At 52.9% G+C, this 19,761-nt stretch overlaps 1 protein-coding gene across 1 annotated transcript in view; it reads right to left on the bottom strand.

Moving 5' to 3' along the window:
• UHRF1 (ubiquitin like with PHD and ring finger domains 1) overlaps positions 1-19,761 on the bottom strand; it is a 56,717-nt gene that overhangs the window by 22,212 nt on the left and 14,744 nt on the right. The window contains exons 3-7 of the mRNA XM_025368823.1: positions 14,864-15,118; positions 13,466-13,632; positions 11,844-12,059; positions 2,225-2,325; positions 1,922-2,108 (exon numbers count right to left, since the gene is read on the bottom strand). Of these exons, the coding sequence (XP_025224608.1) occupies positions 1,922-2,108; positions 2,225-2,325; positions 11,844-12,059; positions 13,466-13,632; positions 14,864-15,118 (926 nt within the window). The remainder of the gene's footprint in view (positions 1-1,921; positions 2,109-2,224; positions 2,326-11,843; positions 12,060-13,465; positions 13,633-14,863; positions 15,119-19,761) is intronic.

Below are 19,761 nucleotides of genomic sequence, written 5' to 3'. Positions count from 1 at the left end.
GGGGAAGGGGGGGGGAGGGGAGGGGAGGGGAGGGGAGGGAAGGGGAGGGAAGGGGAGGGGAGGGAAGGGAAGGGAAGGGAAGGGAGGGGAGGGAAGACAAGGAGAGGGAAGGGAGGGGAGGGAAGGGAAGGGAGGGGAGGGGAGGGAAGGGAGAGAAGGGAAGGAAGGGAGAGAAGGGAAGGAAGGGAGAGAAGGGAAGGAAGGAAGGGAAGGAAGCAAGCAATCAGGTTCTCTGTTGGCCTTCCAGGGAGAATTCCATGGATCTTCCAACAGTGAGAGTGAACGCATTGTGGGATGTGGGAAATACACGGGCAGATTCCATGGGTGTCTTCTCCCTGCCGTGGACTCAGCTTCCCCATCTCCACGATGGGGGGCAGGGCAACAACAGCACCCACTTCTGCACTGGAGGAGTGACACGCAGGTCCTCAGACCCGAGCCCAGCGCGTCACAACCTCCCCATCCACATCCACAGTTGTCATCATGTGCACCAGGAACACAGTGGCTATGAAACCTCCTATCACAGAAGCTGTGAAGTCCCCTGGGCTCTGTTCTCTGGCTGCCACAGGTCTCGCCCACTCAAGGAACATGGGAAGATTTCCTTAACACTCCTCCCGCCTTTTTTTTATTTTTTATTTTTTTTGAGACAGAGTCTCTGTCGCCAGGCTTGACTACAGTGGTACAATCTCAGTTCATGGCAACCTCCGCCTCCCGGGTTCAAGCGATTCTCCTGCCTCAGCCTCCTGAGTAGCTGGGATTACAGGCGCGTGGCACCACGCTTGGCTAATTTTTTTGTATTTTAATAGAGATGGGGTTTCACCATCTTGGCCAGGCTGGTCTCAATCTCCTGACCTCGTGATCCGCCCGCCCTAGCCTCCCAAAGTGCTGGGATTACAGGCGTGAGCCACTGCACCTGACCCCATTTTTATTTTTCTAAAGAAATAGGGTCCCACTCCCATCACCCAGGCTGGAGTACAGTGGCACGATCACAGTTCACTGCACCCTCAACCTGCTGGGCTCCAGTGATCTGATCCTCCTACCTCAGCCTCCCAAGTGGCTGGGACCACAGACAAGCACCACCACACCCAACTAGTTTTCTTAAATTTTTTGTAGAAATGGGGTGTCCAGGCTGGGCATGGTGGCTCACACCTGTAATCCCAGCACTTTGGGAGGCTGAGCCAGGCAGATCATTTGAGGGAAAGCGTTCGAGACCAGCCTGGACAAGATGGTGGAACTCCGTCTCTACTAAAACTACAAAAATTAGCCGGGTGTGGTGGCAGGCACCTGTAATCCCAGCTACTCGGAACGCCGAGGCACGAGAATTGCTTGAACCTGGGAGGCAGAGGTTGCAGTGAGCCTAGATAGTGCCATTGTACTCCAGTCTGGGTGACAGAGCAAGACTCCGTCTCAAGGCTGGGCGCAGTGGCTCATGTCTGTAATCCCAGCACTTTGGGAGGCCGAGGTAGGGAGATCACGAGGTCATGAGATCGAGACCATCCTGGCTAACACGGTGAAACCTCGCCTCTACTAAAAAAAAAAAATACAAAAAAATTAGCCCAGCATGGTGGCGGGCGCTTGTAGTCCCAGCTACTCGGGAGGCTGAGAGAGGAGAATGGCATAAACCCGGGAGGCGGAGCTTGCAGTGAGCCGAGATCGCGCCATTGCACTCCAGCCTGGGCGACAGAGCAAGACTCCATCTTGGAAAAAAAAGAAAAAAAAAAAAAAAAAAAAACGGGGTCTCTACGTTGCCCAGGCTGGTCTTGAACTCCTGAGCTCAAGTGATCCTCCCGCCTTGGCCTCCCGAAGCACTGGGATTGCAGGCGTGAGCCGCCGTGCCCGCCCCTCTCCTGCTTCTCCTCAGTGCCCCTCTGGGGATTTGTAGGGCACACTCTGGTCTCCCTGCGGCAGGCAGGGCTGCACTCACCACTCATCCTCGCTGGGAACACTGCTGAGGGGCGGGTTCAGGCAGTAGATGTGGAAGGCCATGTCACACTCATCGCACATGAGCTGCTTGTCGGGGTCCTGCCGGCCCCCGCACAGGTGGCACGCGCAGACCCGGCACAGTCTGTTCACGTCGTCCTTGCAGTGCTTGCAGGACGGCCCGCTCTTCCCTGGGCACGGGGCAGCAGGGTCAGCTCCGGCGGGGCCCGGCCAAGCCAGAGACGGGACAAGAGCCCCCGCCCCGTGCCCACCGCGGAAGATGGGGAAAGGCTGGCTCAGAACTCACGTCTCATAGGGTTGTCAACCATAGGGCTCCCTTCGCCCGGACGCTCAATCTTGAAGACTTCATCCACGAAGATGATCCGACAGTCATTCAGAGAATCATCCCTGCAAAGAATGAGGACGCTGGAACATTCTGGCCACCTGACCCTGCCGAGGCCCCTAAATTTACTCTCAGAGCACTTGAACACCACGTGTTCTCAGGGTGCCTGGGGCAACAGCTCAGCTACGCCCCCTACCAATCAAAGCCGCACTCACAGAAGATGAGAATACAGAAACCAGAGTTTCGTTGCAGGATGGGGAGGATGAGTTTGAACCTTTGGCTAAGGAGCGCCAAACCAACAAGAACGGACAAGCAAGACTCATAACAGTTGGCCGGGCATGGTAGCTCAGACCTGTAATTCCAACACTTTGGGAGGCCGAGGCAGGCTGAACACCTGAGGTCAGGAGTTCGAGACCAGCCTGGCCAACATGGCAAAACCCCATCTCTACTAAAAATGCAAAAATTTGCTGGGCATGGTGGCGCCCACCTGTAATCCCAGCTTACCCGTGAGGCTGAGGCAGGAGAATTGCTTGAACCTGGGAGGCGGAGGCTGAAGTGAGCCAAGAAGATCGCACCACTGCACTCCAGCCTGGGCGACAGAGTGAGACACCGGCTCATCAAAAAAAAAAAAAAAAAAATCAAGTCTGGGCACCGTGGCTCACGCCTGTAATCCCAGCACTTCGGGAGGCCGAGGTGGGTGGATGACGAGGTCAGGAGTTCAAGACTAGCATGGCCAACATAGTGAAACCCCATCTCTACTAAGAATACAAAAATCAGCCGGGCATGGTGGCACGTGCCTGTAATCCCAGCTACTTGGGAGGCTGAGGCAAGAGAATCGCTTGAACCTAGGAGGTGGAGGTTGTGGTGAGCCGAGATGATCATGCCACTGCACTCCAGCCTGGGCGACAGAGCGAGACTCCGTCTCAAAAAAAAAAAAAACACAAAGGCAACATTTGATCCAACGGCCTACATCGAAATACAAGAACTTCTGTGAGTGAAACTGATCCCCCAAGATCAATAATCCGACATCTCCATCAGCAACGACCGAGGGAAACAGCATCTGAACACACGCTGCGTGTGTAATTCTAAACTTTCTAATAAGCACGTTTGAGAGGTAGACACAGGTGGAAGCAATTAAAGTATGTTCCATAGAACCCAGCGTAGACAGGAGATTATTTCAACATGGAATGAGTATGAAAATGTTATTAATGAGCTACTTTACATTCTTCTTTTGTATCAGGTCTCTGAAAGCCCACGTGTATTTTTTTTTTTTTTTTCTTTTGAGAAGGAGTGTCGCTATGTCGCCCAGGCTGGAGTGCAGTGGCGCGATCTCAGCTCATTGCAAGCTCCACCTCCCGGGTTCATGCCATTCTCCCGCCTCAGCCTCCCGAGTAGCTGGGACTACAGTAGCCCACCACCACGCCCGGCTAATTTTTTGTATTTTTAGTAGAGACGGGGTTTCACCGTGTTAACCAGGATAGTCTCGATCTCCTGACCTCGTGATCCGCCCACCTCGGCCTCCCAAAGTGCTGGGATTACAGGCGTGAGGCACCGCGCCCGGCAGCCTGTGTGTATTTTACACTCATGTACATTCCAGTTCCTCCTGGCCACGTTTCGAGCACAGCACACGTGGTTCTTGGCTATGGGACAGTGTGGGAACACATCGACCCACCAGCTCACAGGGAGCACAGATGCACGCAGCCAGCGACATCTCCTGGTCATCTCTAGTCTGGATAGAGCCATTTGGACCTCCTGGGAAAAATGACCAGGATTCCTCAACAAATAAAGTGTTAAGGAAAAGAGGCTGAGGCAGGAGGATTGCTTCAGCCCAGGAATTCAAGGCCGCAGTGAGCTATCATTGCACCACTGCACTCTAGCCTGGGTGAGAGAGCAAGACTCCGTCTCAAAAAAAAAAAAAAAGCATATTCTAAGACTGGGTTTAGTGGCTCATACCTATGATCCCAGCACACTTTGGGAGACTGAGACAGGCATATCACTTGAACTCAAAAGTTCGAGACGAATCTGGGCAACATAGCCAGACCGCCCCCATTGCTACTGAAAAAAAAAAAAAAAGGCCGGGTGCAGTAGCTCACACCTGCAATCCCAGCACTTTGGGAGGTCGAGGCAGGTAGATGACCTAAGGTCAGGAGTTCAAGACCAGCCTGGCCAACATGGTGAAACCCCTTCTCTACTCAAAATACAAAAAAAAAAAGAAAAAAAAATGAGCCAGGTGCAGTGGTGCATGTCTGTAATCCCAGCTACTCGGGAGGCTAAGACAGGAGAATCGCTTGATCCTGGGAGGCGGAAGTTACAGTGAGCCGAGATCGCACCACTGCACTCCACCACAGGTGATACAGCGAGACTTTGTCTCACCCAAAAAAAAAAAAATAGCCAGGCATGGTGGTGCACACCTATGGTCCCAGCTACTTGGGAGGCTGAGGTGGGAGGATTGCTTGAGCCCAGGAGGTTGGGGCTACAGTGAACTGAAAGTTTGCCACTGTACTCCAGCCTGGGCAACAGAGCAAGACCTCATCTCAAAAAAAAAAAAAAAAAAAAACTGACCAAAACAAAACTGTCTCATGCCAGGTGCGGTGGCTCACGCCTATAGGCCCAGCACTTTGAGAGGCCGAGGCGGGTGGATCACCTGAGATCAGGATCGCTTGAACCCGGGAGCCAGAAGTTGCAGTTAGCTGAGATCTCGCCACTGCCCTCACAGAATGAGATCTTGTCTCAAAACAAACAAGCAAACCCGTCTTATTCTTGCTGTACAAATAAATGAGCAGGGAGGGAAAGGTCTAAGATCCTAAAAAATAATAAAATTGGCAAAGACTGACAAAAATAAAGAGAAAACACAAATTCTCAAAACCAAGAATAAAACAGGGATCTCACTAGATCCTTCAGGCATCAGAGAATAAAGAAATAATACAAATGACTTTATGCTCAGAGAAATGTGCTAATTCCCCAAAACCCAGAAAGTACTTAAGCTCAAACAGGCTGTAACAGATAGTCCAGACAGTCACATAACCATAGAAGAAATTCAATTCATAAAAGTTCCCCCAAAAGACATCTCCAGATCTCCATGGCCTCATTAAAGCTTCCCCCCCACACCCGCCCCCCGAGACGGAGTTTTGCTCTGTCATCCAGGCTGGAGTGCAATAGCACGATCATAGCTCACTGCAACCTTCACCTCCCAGGTTCAAACAATTCTCCTGCCTCAGCCTCCCAAGTAGCTGGGACTGCAGGTGCACACCACCATGCCCAGATAATGTCTGTATTTTTAGTAGAGACGGGGGTTTCACACCATGTTGGCCAGGCTGTTCTCGAACTCCTGACCTCAAGTGATCCACCCACCTCGGCCTCTCACAGTGCTGGAATTACAGGCATTGGCCACTGTGCCCAACCCATGGTCTCATTAAAGGATTCTATCAAACCTTTAAAGGCGAATTAACGTAAATTTTACACAATCGTTTCCAGAAAACAGAAAAAGGAGTAAACATTTCCCAGCTCACGTTATAAGGCCGGTATTGACCAAACCAACAAAGACCATGCAAAACAAGAAAACTGCAGACCACTGTTTCTTATTAACTTAGTCAAATAAATCCGAAACTGGCCGGGAGAAGTGGCTGACGCCTGTAATCCTAAAACTTTGAGAGGCCAAGGCAGGCGGATCATCTGAGGTCAGGAGTTCGAGATCAGCCTGGCCAACATGGAGAAACCCCACCTCTACTAAAATTACAAAAATAAACTGGGTGTGCTGGCACGCACCTGTAATCCCAGCTACTCCGTGCGCAGGCTGAGGCAGGAGAATCGTTTGAATCCGGGAGGCGGAGGTTGCAGTGAGCTGAGATCACATCACTGCACTCCAGAGCCTGGGCAACAGAGCAAGACTCTGTCTCAAAAAACAAACAAATCTTTTTTTTTTTTTTTTTTTTTTTGAGACAGAGTCTCGCTTAGTCGCCCAGGCTGGAGTGCAGTGGCACGATCTCGGCTCACTGCAAGCTCCGCCTCCCGGGTTCATGCCATTCTCCTGCCTCAGCCTCCTGAGTAGCTGGGACTACAGGTGCCCGCCGCCTCGCCCGGCTAATTTTTTGCATTTGCAGTAGAGACGGGGTTTCACCGTGTTAGCCAGGACGGTCTCGATCTCCTGACCTCGTGATCCGCCCGCCTCGGCCTCCCAAAGTGCTGGGATTACAGGCGTGAGCCACCGCGCCCGGCCACAAATAAATCTTAAACCACAAAAAATCCTGGAAACAGCTCAGATATCCAATGGGTTGTTGAAAAAAAAAAAAAACAGTGGCCCATCTATACCACAGAATACTACTCAGGGATGAAAAGGAATGAGCTACTGATACGCGATAACTTTAGTTAATCCGTAATTATGGAGAGTGGGGAAAAAAAGAATCAATCCCAAAAGGTTACATACTGTGTGATTCCATTTATGTAACAGGAGTCCTTATTACAAAGTTGAAATTGTAAAATCCTTGAAATTACAAAATTGTATCAACAGAGAACAAAAGAGAGCGAGACTCCATCTCAAACAAAAAGAAAAAATTAGTGCTTGCCAGGGGTCAGGGACCAGCTGGGGATGGGGAGGTGGCTATAAAAGGGGCAATGAGAAGGATTTTACGGGGAGGAAACTCACTCTTGACTATCAATGTCAATATCCCAATTGCAGTAACACAGTATAGTTTATTAATATAAGATGTTACCATTGGGGGAAATTGAATAAAGGATATGCGGCTTTTTTTTTTTTTTTTTTTCTGAGTCTCTTGCTGTTGTCCAGGCTGGAGGGCAGGAGTGTGATCATAGCTCACTGCAGCCTCGACCTCCCAGGCTCAAGCGATCCTCCCACCTCAGTCTCCCAAAGTGCTGGGAAGACAGGCGTGAGCCACTGCGCCTAGCCATCTCTACATTATAACTGCCTGTGAATCTACACTGCAAGGTAAAATTTAATGAAAATGAACGATTATTGAATTGACCCCCACACTGTGGAGACACCAGTGCAGAGGGTTTGCATTTAGAAGTCAGCCCTGGCAAAAGCTGGTAGCTCCTAGCACTGCCCAGAGCGGGATGGGGCCCAGCCACCTATCTGAGCCTGCCAATCTCAGAGGCCGCTCAGCCGTCTCTGCCGCCGTTCCTCACGTGTTGTCACAGAGAACCCATCTCCCTAGTCTGTCATCTGCAGATCTGTCTCCCGCACCAGGCTGGGTGCCTCCTAAGACAGCGACTGCAGGTGCGTTTCTCTGTCTCATCTTGTATGATGCCTGACTCAGCAGCTGATGAAAGTCGAAGGTGCTAACGACAGGCACATATCACAAACTCACTGCGAGGCACGACTCGGCTCAGCGTGACCCTCTCACTGCATCCCTGGAAGTTCCTGTGGGGCTGGCAGGGGACAATGTCTGCCCCAGAGCTGCCTGGACCGAGCACCCCCTCCCTTTCCCGCTGTGCCTCCTGCATCCCCAGAGGGCTCGGGACACCAGCGTGAATGAATCAAAGAATCCCGAACGCCCCAACATGTGGTCAGCCAGGTATCTTCGTTTCCCTGCCTGGTGACACCCCTTCCTCGTGACAGTCAGTATGCAGAAAAGCAGTTTTCTTCTGCTGGGGAAGGGACTGAGGTGGAGAAAGCTCGTGGGTGCTGGCTGTGCAGGTTATCCGGGCAGGTTATCCGTCTCTGGGTAAACGGACAGCAGCTGGTGTATAACTGGTACGGATGGAGCCTAAGGTGGCCCCACCGCCCCCACCTCCTGGTAACCATGCATTTGTGGGCATTTCTCCCCATAAAAGTATGGGCAGGACTGTGACTTAAACCTAACCCATAAGAACACAGCAGAGCTGACGGACTGTCGCTCAATGCTGTGTATCTCACTAGCCGACTAGCTGAAGACCTCCCTTGCTGGCTTGACGTCAGTAGCCACATCAGAGGGGCCCACGGGGCAGGGAACTGCAGGCGGGCCCTGGGAACTGCAGGCGGCCTCCAGGAGCCAAGTTAAAAATAAATGAAGCCCCCATCCTTCAACCGCAAAGACGTGGATTATATCAGCCACCACGAGAGCTTGGAAGGGGTTGTATGAGTCTGTTCTCGTGTTGTTAATAAAGACATACTAAATAATAAAGACTGAGTAATCTAGAAAGGAAAAAGGTTTAATGGACTCACAGTTCCACGTAGCTGGGGAGGCCTCACAATCATGGTGGAAGGTGAATGAGGAGCACAGGCACATCTTACATGGCAGGAGGCAAGAGAGTATGTGTAGGGGAACTGCCCTTTGTAAAACCAGATTGGCTGAGCGCAGTGGCTCACGACTGTAATCCAGCACTTTTGGGGGCTGAGGTGGGTGGATCACCTGAGGTCAGGAATTCAAGACCAGCCTGGCCAACATGGTGAAACTCTGTCTCCACTAAAAATACAACAATTAGCTGCACATGGTGGTGGGCACCAGTAATCCCAGCTACTTGGGAGGCTGAGGCAGGATCCCTTGAGGATCCCTTGAACCCAGGAGGTGGAGGTTACAGTGAGCAGAGATCGTGCCACTGCATTCCAGCCTGGGCAACAAGAACGAGACTCCGTCTCGAAAAAGAAAAAAAGAAAAAAATGTTAGTCACCAGCATTTAAAAATCAGATTCCATATAATAATCCAGATAATGTTTCTCAGAAAATCTCAGGCTCAGAATTGCCCCTAGCAGAGAATAAATACCAATTCCACACCACACCCGAGTAATGCCGTGATGGCCCAGACTCAGTCCGAAGGCTCCCACAGCCCCAGCCACTCTCTTCCCTCCTCTGCAGCTCATTGACCTCCCTGCCGGGCCACAGATGCACCATAAATGTTCCAGGACCTCTGCGCTTGCTGTACCTGTACTTGGAACACCGTTGCCAAGATGCTCGTGTTTATAGACAACATGTCATGGGCTATCACTCGGCCACAAAAAGGAAGGAAACTCCAACCAGGCTATAGCCTGATGCACCTCAAGGACATCATGCTCAGTGACGTCAGTGAACAGATGCAAAAGGACAAATCCTGTGTGATCCCATTCCTAGGAGGTCCCCCGAGTCGTCAGATTCACAGAGATGGAAAGTAGGATGCAGGGATGTCAGGGGCTGGGGAGTGAGTGTTTCATGGGGTCAGAGTTTCAGTTTGGGAAAAGGACGAAGTGGTGGAGATGGCAGAATAACAACATAAATGCGTTCAATGCCACTGAACTGTGCACTTAAACATGGTTCAGGCCGGGCGTGGTGGCTCACGCCTGTAATCCCAGCACTTTGGGAGGCCGAGGCGGGCAGATCACGAGGTCAGGAGATCGAGACCATCCTGGCTAACACAGTGAAACCCCGTCTCTGCTAAAAATACAAAAAATTAGCCGGGCGTGGTGGTGGGCGCCTGTAGTCCCAGCTGCTCAGAGGCTGAGGCAGGAGAATGGCGTGAACCCAGGAGGCAGAGCTTGCAGTGAGCTGAGATGGTGCCACTGCACTCCAGCCTGGGCGACAAAGCGAGACTCTGTCTCAAAAAAAAAAAAAAAAAAAAACATGGTTCAAATGGTAAGTTTTTGACCGGGCACAGTGGCTCATGCCTATAATCCCAGCACTGTGGGAGGCAGAGGCAGGCAAATCACTTGAGGTCAGGAGTTCAAGACCAGCCTGGCCAATATGGTGAAACCCAGACTCTACTAAAAAACATATATATATATAAATTAGCCAGGCGTGGTAGCAGGCACCTATAATCCCACATACTTGGGACGCTGAGGCAGGAGAATCACCTGAATCTGGGAGGCAGAGGCTGCAGTGAGCCAAGATCATGCCACTATACCCCAGCCTGGGCGACAGAGGGAGACTGTGTCTTTAAAAAAAAAAAAAAAAAAAAGGGCCGGGTGCAGTGGCTCAAGCCTGTAATTCCAGCACTTTGAGAGGCCGAGACGGGCCGATCACGAGGTCAGGAGATCGAGACCATCCTGGCTAACACGGTGAAACCCCGTCTCTACTAAAAAATACAAAAAACTAGCCAGGCAAGGTGGTAGGCGCCTGTAGTCCCAGCTACTCAGGAGGCTGAGGCAGGAGAATGGCGTAAACCCGGGAGGCGGAGCTTGCAGTGAGCTGAGATCCGGTCACTGCACTCAGCCTGGGCAACAGAGCAAGACTCCGTCTCAAAAAAAAAAAAAGGTTAAGTTTCTGTTACATCTATTTTATCTCACACACACACACACACACACACACACACACACACACACACATATAAAGAAGCAAGGGAGAAAGAAGAGGCTCTGCAAAGTTTTTCTGCAAAGGGTCAGACAGGAAGGATTTTCAGCTTTGTAGGCCACATAGTCTCTGTTGCAACTATGCAACTCTGACCTTATAACACAAAAGCAACCACAGGTAGTAAGATAAAAATGGGCGTGACTGTGTCCCAATAAAATTTTATTTGTCAAAGCAGGCAGAGGACCACAGCGGGCCTGTGGACTGCAGTTTGCTGACTCCTAAGCAGTGTGGTTTTGTAAATATGGTTATGAACAGAATGCCCCCAGAAAGTTGATAACAGTGATGTCGCCAAAAAGGGGAACTGGGTGACCAGGCAGAGCAGGGGGAATCTTCATGTGTGGTCTTGGGTACTTTCTGAATTTTGACCCTGTGAATGGTACCTATTCACCAAATTTGAAACAAACAAAAGAGAAAAAGCTTGAGGCCGGGCGTAGTGGCTCACGCCTGTAATCCCAGCACTTTGGGAGGACGAGGTGGGGGGATCACAAAGTCAAGAAATCAAGACCATCCTGGTTAACACGGTGAAACCCCGTCTCTACTAAAAATACAAAAAAATGAGCCGGGCAAGGTGGCGGGCGCCTGCAGTCCCAGCTACTCGGGAGGCTGAGGCAGGAGAATGGCATGAACCCAGGAGGAGGAGCTTGCAGTGAGCTGAGATTGTGCCACTGTGCTCCAGCCTGGGCAAGAGAGTGAGACTCTGCCTCAAAAAACAACAACCACCACCACCACCAAAAAAAACGAGAAAAAGGAAGCTTGACAACTCTGCCTGTCAGGGCCCGGCGGTCAGAGACGGTCCCGTGGGCAGAGGCACTCAGGGGCGCAAGGTGGTCGGTCTTAGAAAGATGCTTAGCAGGCCGGGCGCGGTGGCTCAAGCCTGTAATCCCAGCACTTTGGGAGGCCGAGACGGGCGGATCAGGAGGTCAGGAGATCAGGACCATCCTGGCTAACACGGTGAAACCCCGTCTCTACTAAAAAAATACAAAAAACTAGCCGGGCGAGGTGGCGGGCGCCTGTAGTCCCAGCTACTCGGGAGGCTGAGGCAGGAGAATGGCGTAAACCCAGGAGGTGGAGCTTGCAGTGAGCTGAGATCCGGCCACTGCACTCCAGCCTGGGCGACAGAGCGAGACTCCGCCTCAAAAAAAAAAAAAAAGAAAGATGCTTAGCAGTGAGCAAGAGCAAACCCCGGAGGGGAAGCAGGAAGGCCAGGCCGGAGCACACACAGCCTGGCTGGACGGCTTCAGAGCTAGTCCAGGGGCCCCGGGAGGGGCTGGGTGGCCGGAAAGGGAGGAAAGGAGAGAGGGAGGACTCGCCCCAGGATGCGAGGCTCACCCGAGCACCACGTTGGCGTAGAGTTCCCGCGCCGTCCTGGTCTCACGCTTCCTGGAGATCTCCGCGTCGTACCAGAAGCCCCGCTCCTTGGGGTTGTCGGGGTTGTAGTTGAGCATGACCACCTGGCCCACCTCCAGGTCCTGCCACTTGATGATGGTGCGGGCGCGAGCTCGGACGTCCCTGGAGTTCATCTGGACCACGCCGTTCTCCGGGTAGCTGGGAGGAAAGCCCCGGCCTTAGACCCCGTGGTAAGACCAAACCTCGTTCCCTCCATGGGAAACAAGCCGAAGTGGGGCCGGCCCCTCCGGACAGTGTGCAGAGGCCCCCCCACCCGACATTGTGCAGCAGCCCCTCCCGACAGGCTTATTTACTGGTGTTGAGAACACGCAGGTATATTAAGGTACATTCCAGGTACAGAATTATTATGGGTTGCCTGTGTCCCCTGCAAAAAGAGATGTTCAAACGCTGATCCCCAGCACCCACAAATAGTTCTGTTTTTGGAAATAGGGTCTTTGTAGGTAGAACCTTTGCAGATGAAATCTTATTAAGATGAGATCACGGCCGGGCGCGGTGGCTCAAGCCTGTAATCCCAGCACTTTGGGAGGCCGAGACGGGTGGATCACGAGGTCAGGAGATCGAGACTATCCTGGCTAACACGGTGAAACCCCGTCTCTACTAAAAAATACAAAAAACTAGCCGGGCGATGTGGCGGACGCCTGTAGTCCCAGCTACTCGGGAGGCTGAGGCAGGAGAATGGCGTGAACCCGGGAGGTGGAGCTTGCAGTGAGCTGAGATCCGGCCACTGCACTCCAGCCTGGGCGACAGAGCGAGACTCCGTCTCAAAAAAAAAAAAAAAAAAAGATGAGATCACACTGCAGTAGGGTGGGCCCCAATCCAACAGGACTGGTGTCTTTAGAACAAGAGGAGAGGCCGGGCGCAGTGGCTCAAGCCTGTAATCCCAGCACTTTGGGAGGCCAAGGCGGGCGGATCACCCGAGGTCAGGAGTTCAAGACCAGCTTGACCAACACGGTGAAACCCTGTCTCTACTAAAAATACAAAAATTAGCCGGGCGTGGCCGGGCGCAGTGGCTCACGCCTGTAATCCCAGCACTTTGGGAGGCTAAGGCGGGCACATCAACTGAGGTCGGGAGTTCGAGACCAGCCAACATGGAGAAACCCCATCTCTACTAAAAATACAAAATTAGCCAGGTGTGGTGGCATGCGCCTGTAATCCCAGCTACTCGGGAGGCTGAGGCAGGAGAATCGCTTGAACCCGGGAGTCGGAGGTTGCAGCGAGTCAAGATCGTGCCATTGACTCCAGCCTGGGCAACAAGAGTAAAACTATGTCTCAAAAAAAAAAAAAAGCAAAACATAAACAAAAACAAAAATTAGCCAGGCTTGGTGGTGCACGCCTGTAGTCCCAGCTAATTGGGAGGCTGAGGCAGCAGAAACCGGGAGGTAGAGGGTGCAGTGAGCTTTGTATGCTGTTAGGAACTCAAGGGTGGGGACCCAGGTCCTGATTACCATCTCGAGACAGTGCCAAGCTCTGGCCTGAACACCCGCAGCCAAGGACGCACGTCTCAGAGCCTGAGTACCCAGGCCCGCCCACCTGCCATGACTCACTCGTCGTATTTCACGTGGTAAATGACCTCTGCGTCCTCCTCCAGTGCGGGGCTGGACGTGGAGCTGCAGGGTTCATCCCGGGAGGGGGCCTTCCGCGTCACCCTGACCACCTGCGCCTCAAACCACGCTCCCATGTTCGTGTCCCGGGCATCGACGTACTCGTTGACCTGTGAGGAATGAGGGAACTCTGGTATCCCAACGGGGTAAGGAAAACTGACGGGAGACCACCTTGGTTCTCTGACGCTGGGATGCTCTGGAACCAGGGCACAAACTCAAATGCCCACAGCGAGGTTTCTCCTCCCCGGCTGGGAACCCAGGCCCGTGAGAAACCAGCCCCAGCAGGGGTGATGGGGATGCGGGGACTGGGGCCATGGACTGTCTTCACAAAGGCCCCTGCAGTTCTGCTTCAGCCACAGCTGTTAGAAGGCTCTGAGAGACCAGAGCTGCCCATTTGTCAAGAGAAGCTGGAAATCCAGGCAGGGCGTCATGGCTCACGCTTGGAATCCCGACACTTTGGGAGGCCAAGGCAGGTGGATGCTTGAGCCCCGGAACTCAAGACTAGCCTGGGCAACATAGTAAGATCCTGTGTCTACTAAAAAATAAAACAGATTGGGTGCGGTGGCTCACACCTATAATTCCAGCACTTTGGGAGGCTGAGGCAGGAGGATCACTTGAGGCCAGGAGTTCTAGACTAGCCTGGACAACATGGCAAAACCCTGTCTCTATAAAAAATACAAAAATTAGCCAGGTGTGGTGGCACATGCCTGCAATCCCAGCTACTCAGGAGACTGAAGCACGAGAATTGCTTGAACCCAGGAGGCAGAGGTTGCAGTGAGCTGAGATGGCACTACTGCAGTCCAGCCTGGGCAACAGAATGAGATCATGTATTACAAAAAAATAAAATAAAATTAGCTGGGTGTGGCGGCACACACCTATAACATCGGCTACTCAGGAGGCTGAGGTGGGAGGATCACTTGAGCCCACAAGTTCGAGGCTGCAGTGAGCTGTAATCACACCACTGCACCCCAGGCTGGGCAACAAAGTGAGACCCTGCCAAAAAAAAGAAAGAAAGAAAAGAGCTGGAAACCCAGATCTTTCTGTGACAATTCCTGATCTTACATGGTGGCAGCAAGTTCAGAAACATCACAGCCACTGCAAGCTTCACAGAGAAAACACGTGCAAGCCCCCACACAGGACTCTGCTCTAGAGGTCCACAAAGGAAGCCCAGGGCACTGTGTTCCCCTCAGGGAATGTGCAGGAAACCACCCCTTGGCCATTTCTCCCCAGCTGGAGCTGGAGAGGGGCGTGGGAAGCCCCTCCCGTGGGCCCTGGGTATGCAAAGATCAGAATGGCAGGGAGAATGTCCAACCCCAGAGCAGCTACAGAGGGGAGGCGCACCTTGTACAGCCCCAACTCCGTCTCATCCCACATGTCCTCGTCGGCTGGCCTGCTGTCAGTCTCGGCGGCTGCCTCGCCGTGGGTGGAGGACTTGTCCGACTCACTCTGGCCCAGGCAGCAGCCCGAGTCGGTGTCGGAGAGCTCGGAGTCCCGCTCCTTGGCGCTGTGGGGGAGCACGAGGCTCTGGCGGACCAGGAGCTGGATGGTGTCATTCAGGCGGACCTCATAGTCGAAGAGGGTATGACCGTCCTCCATCTGCAGGGACACCAGAGGCAGATGCTGTTCAGCCACCAAATGCCAAGTGGGCATCTGTGGGCACCAGTCGTGAAGCAAGCACTATGTCCCAGCCCTCGTGGGGGGAGCAATCTGCATCAGAGTAAAGGGCCATGATACCTGGACCATGCCAGGGGGCTGTCCCGCTCACAGGTGGCACCCCAGTCCCTTCCCTCAGAGTCTCAGGCCCCTCTAGCGAGGGCTTTTGGCACCGCATGCAGGACACACCCAGGAGCACAAAGCATCATCGCAGGGCACCATGCATAGCATACATGGGGGTCTCAGGAGTTTTTCCTGATACTTCGCATTTACGGCAGCTTTTATGACAGTGAATGTGTGTCACCTCTGTCACTGGTTCTCAACCAAACATGACTCAGACGCCAGGGGATGCTGGGCCATGTCTGGGACATTTGTGATTGTCGCCACTGGGAGAAGCTCCTGGCATGGAGTGGGTGGAGGTCAGGAACCCTGCTTGGCACCCTGCAGTGCCCAGGACAGCCCCACTGTCCAGTGCCGAGACGGAGAGACCCTGTCCCACCTGAACGGCAAGAGGCACATGCCAGCATCCATGAGCTTCCTGGGTAAGGCTCCAGCGCCAATCTCGCCCGCCAGGGCACCTCCTCCAAGCCTCAGCTCCACCCCTTTGTGCACCTTTATCCTGATGCCCTCATCCCCTGGGGCCCATCCCCAGCCTGGCTCCACAGCCTGCCCCCCAGGTCACCTGACTCAGCAGGTGTGCAAAGAGGAGCTCATCACCTGAGCTGTATCTGGCGGCTGGAGAAGCCAAGGCATTTTGTCAGAAGCCGCCCATCCACACTCCACCAACCCCCAACAAGGACCCCTCTCCCGGTGGTTTCCCATCTAGGACCCCTTCCCAGTGGCTTGCCATCTAGGACCCCCTCCCAGTGGCTTGCCATCTAGGACCCTCTCCCAGTGGTATCCCATCTAGGACCCCCCTCCCAGTGGTCTGCCACCTAGGACCCCCCTCCCGGTGGTCTACCACCTAGGCCCCCCCTCCCGGTGGTCTGCCATCTAGATGCCCCCAAGGCAACAAGTTCCTCTCCCCTGACACTGCCATGCCAGGAACACCCCATAGTTGTGACAACCACAAATGTCCCCAGACATCATCCAGTACAGGGTGGGGGTGGTATGACATCACCCCGGGTGAGACCCCTTGGTTAGGGATTCCACAGGCCCCCAAGAGACTCCTTATCCCATGATGCTCTGCCCTACTGAGGTCCCAGGAGGCTGCACACATTAAAATCCACACACTGACTGGGAAGGGAGAGAGGAAGTGAATCCTGGGAGCTGGGGTCCCCCTGGTTTCCATCGTCTGCCCTGTCAGGAGTTGATCCTGTGCCTGGTGCAAGCAGGATCGGACTCGGTTGGTTTCTGTGTAATTAACACAGGTTTCTCAACCTCAGCATGGCTGACATTAGAGCTGACCACTTGGGCAGGATGGGTCTCCCGCTCTGGGCACTAGACAGTGGGGCCGTCCTGGGCACTGCAGAGGCACTAGAGCGTCCCTGGTCTCCACCAGTCATGACAACCACCGATGCCCCCCAGACATCATCCTGTGTCCCCTAGAGGCAGAAATGTCCTGGTTCAGGAGCATTCTTAGGAAAAGGGAGGAGAGAAACATACATGGAATGTCAGCTCTTCCTCCTTCCGTCCCTTGGAGTTCCAAGGCCTGACGGCTGTTCAAATACAAACAGCATGAGGGTCACAGTGAAGGCCAAAGCCCTTCTCTGCAGGCTTTCTTTCTTTGTTCACCATCAACCTAAGAACCTGATAAAGGCTGACTCATCTTTTCCAGAAAAAAAAAAATTTTTTTTTTTTTTTTTTTTTTTTTGGAGATAGAGTCCCACTGTCGCCCAGGGTGGAGTGTAGTGGTGCTATCTCAGCTCACTGCAATCTCCACCTCCCAGGTTCAAGTGATTCTTGTGCCTCAGCCTCCTGAGTAGCTGGGACTATAGGCATGAGCCATCACACCTGGCTAATTTTTGTATTTTTGGTAGAGACAGGGTTTCGCCACATTTGCCAGGCTGGTCTCGAACTCCTGAGCTGAACAGGGAACGGGTCCACCCAACTCAGCCTCCCAAAGAGCTGGGATTACAGCATGAGCCATGGTACCTGGTCTGATTTTTTTTTTTTTCTTTAGAAAGGAGCTCGCTCTGTTGCCCAGGATGGAGTGCAGTGGTGCAATCGTAGCTCACTGCAGCCTCGAACCCTGGGCTCAAGCAATCCTCCTGCCTCAGACTGCTGAGTAGCTGGGACCACAGGCACACATCACCCATGCCCAGCTAATTTTTTTAGAGATGGGGTCTTGCTGTGTTGCCCAGGCTGGCTTTGAACTCCTGTGCTCAAGCAAGTGATCCTCCAGGATCGGAAAAACCCGTTTGAACATGTACATACCCACCCACAGCTACAAAGGTTTCAAGGGCTGCTCCAAAACCCACCATGGACATCGAGGGCCCACCAATACCTGCTTCAGCCCTTCTGTTCTCCCAGCAAGCAGTGAATGCCTCCAACATGCTGGGCGTGCCCGGGTGCCAGGAGGTGCCAGGGCCGGCTCTCTAGCACAGAGCAGCTGGCTTCGGGGAGGGGTAACACGGATGAGAGAAAGAGGCATGTCAACCTGTATATGCAGGTTCACACAGCATCACAACAGCCAGAGGGTGACAGCAACCCAGGTGTCCATCAACAGGTGAGGGGACTGAGGCTGGGCACGATGGTTCACGCCTGTAATCCCCAACACTTTGGGAGGCCGGGGGGAGGGGGGGGCAGATCATGAGGTCAGGAGTTCGGGACCAGTCTGGCCAACATGGTGAAACCCTGTCTCTACTAAAAATACAAAAATTAGCTGGGCATGGTGACGGGTGCCTGTAATCCCAGCTACTCAGGAGGTTGAGGAGGGAGAATCACTTGCTTGAACCCGGGAGGCAAAGGTTGCAGTGAGCCGAGATCATGCCATTGCACTCACTCCAGCCTGGAGAAAAAGAGCAAAACTCTGTCTCAAAAAAAAAAAAAAAAAAAACAGCTGAGGGGGATCAACACAACGTGGCCATCCATGCGTTAAAATATAACTCAGTCCAGGCGCGGGGGCTCACGTCTGTCATCTCAGCACTTTGGGAGGCCAAGGAATGCAGATCACCTGACGTCAGGAGTTCGAGACCACCCTGGCCAACATGGTGAAACCCTGTCTCTACTAAAAATACAAAAATTAACCGGGCGTGGTAGCAGGCGCTTGTAATCCCAGCTACTCCAGAGGCTGAGGCAGGAGAATTGCTTGAAGCTGGGAGGTGGAGCTTGCAGTAAGCAGAGATCGCGCCACTGCACTCCAACCTGGGTAACAGAGCAAGACTTCATAGAAAAGCAAAACAAAACAAAACAAAACAAAAACAAAAAAAACCACCATGAAGCTGGCTTTTTTAAAAAAAAAAAAAGAGGGCACTGTGGCTCAAGCCTGTAATCCTAGCACTTTAGGAAGCCAAGGGCAGAGGTGGGAGGATCGCCTGAGCTCAAGAGCTGAAGACCAGCCTGGGCAACAAACTGAGACTCTGTCTCTACTAAAAATAAAAAAAAACTAGCCTGGTGCAGTGATGCACACCTGTAATCCCAGCTACTCGGAGGCTGAGGCGGGAGGATCACTTGAATCCAGGAGGTGGAGGCCACAGCAAGCTATGATCATGCCACTGCACTCTAGCCTGAGTGACAGAGTAAGATCCTATCTAGAAAAAAAGAAAAAAAAAGGAAAGAAACCCATCTGAAACGCCTGCCTGTTATATGTACTACTGTACGACTCTGGCCGGATGACATTCTGGACGAGGCAAAACCATGGCAACCGTAAGATGATCAGCGGCTGCCCCAGGCTGGGGTCAGGAAGGCTAACGCCATGGAGCACAGGGGATTTTTAGGGCTGTGAAATGACTTCGTGTGACACTGTAACGTGAATGTATGTCATCACACGTCTGTCTAAACCATAGAACATGTAACACTGGCTAGGCACGGTGGCTCACACCTGTAATCCCAGCACTCTGGGAGGCCGAGGCGGGCAGATCACAAGGTCAGGAGTTTGAGACCAGCCTGGCCAATACGGTGAAACCCCGTCTGTACTAAAAATTAAAAAATTATCCAGGCGTGGTGGCGCTCGCCCGTATTCCCAGCTACTCAGGAGGCTGAGGCAGGAGAATCACTTGAAGCCAGGAGGCAGAGGTTGCAGTAAGCCGAGATCACGCCACTACACTCCAGCCTGGGTGACAGAGTGAGACACTGTCTCAAAAAAAAAAAAAAAAGACATAACACCAAGGGCAAACCCTGGTGTAGACTGGACTCTGGGAGATGAAGATGACGCCACAGAGGGCCATCGATTGTGACCAATGCACCGTTCTGTGGGGGAAGCTGACGGTGCAGGCGGCTGTGCCTGTCGGGGCAGGGGGTCTATGGGAACTCTCTGTGCCTTCTGCTCAATTTTGCTGTGAACCTAGAACTGCTCTAGAAAATAAAGTTGGCCGGGCGCGGTGGCTCAAGCCTGTAATCCCAGCACTTTGGGAGGCCGAGACGGGCGGATCACGAGGTCAGGAGATCGAGACCATCCTGGCTAACACGGTGAAACCCCGTCTCTA

This window comes from Theropithecus gelada, chromosome 19 (assembly GCF_003255815.1).
Source record: "Theropithecus gelada isolate Dixy chromosome 19, Tgel_1.0, whole genome shotgun sequence".
NCBI lineage: Eukaryota > Metazoa > Chordata > Mammalia > Primates > Cercopithecidae > Theropithecus > Theropithecus gelada.
The sequence above is the reverse complement of the archived record's forward strand: the minus strand, read 5'-3'. Positions and strand labels throughout refer to the sequence as shown.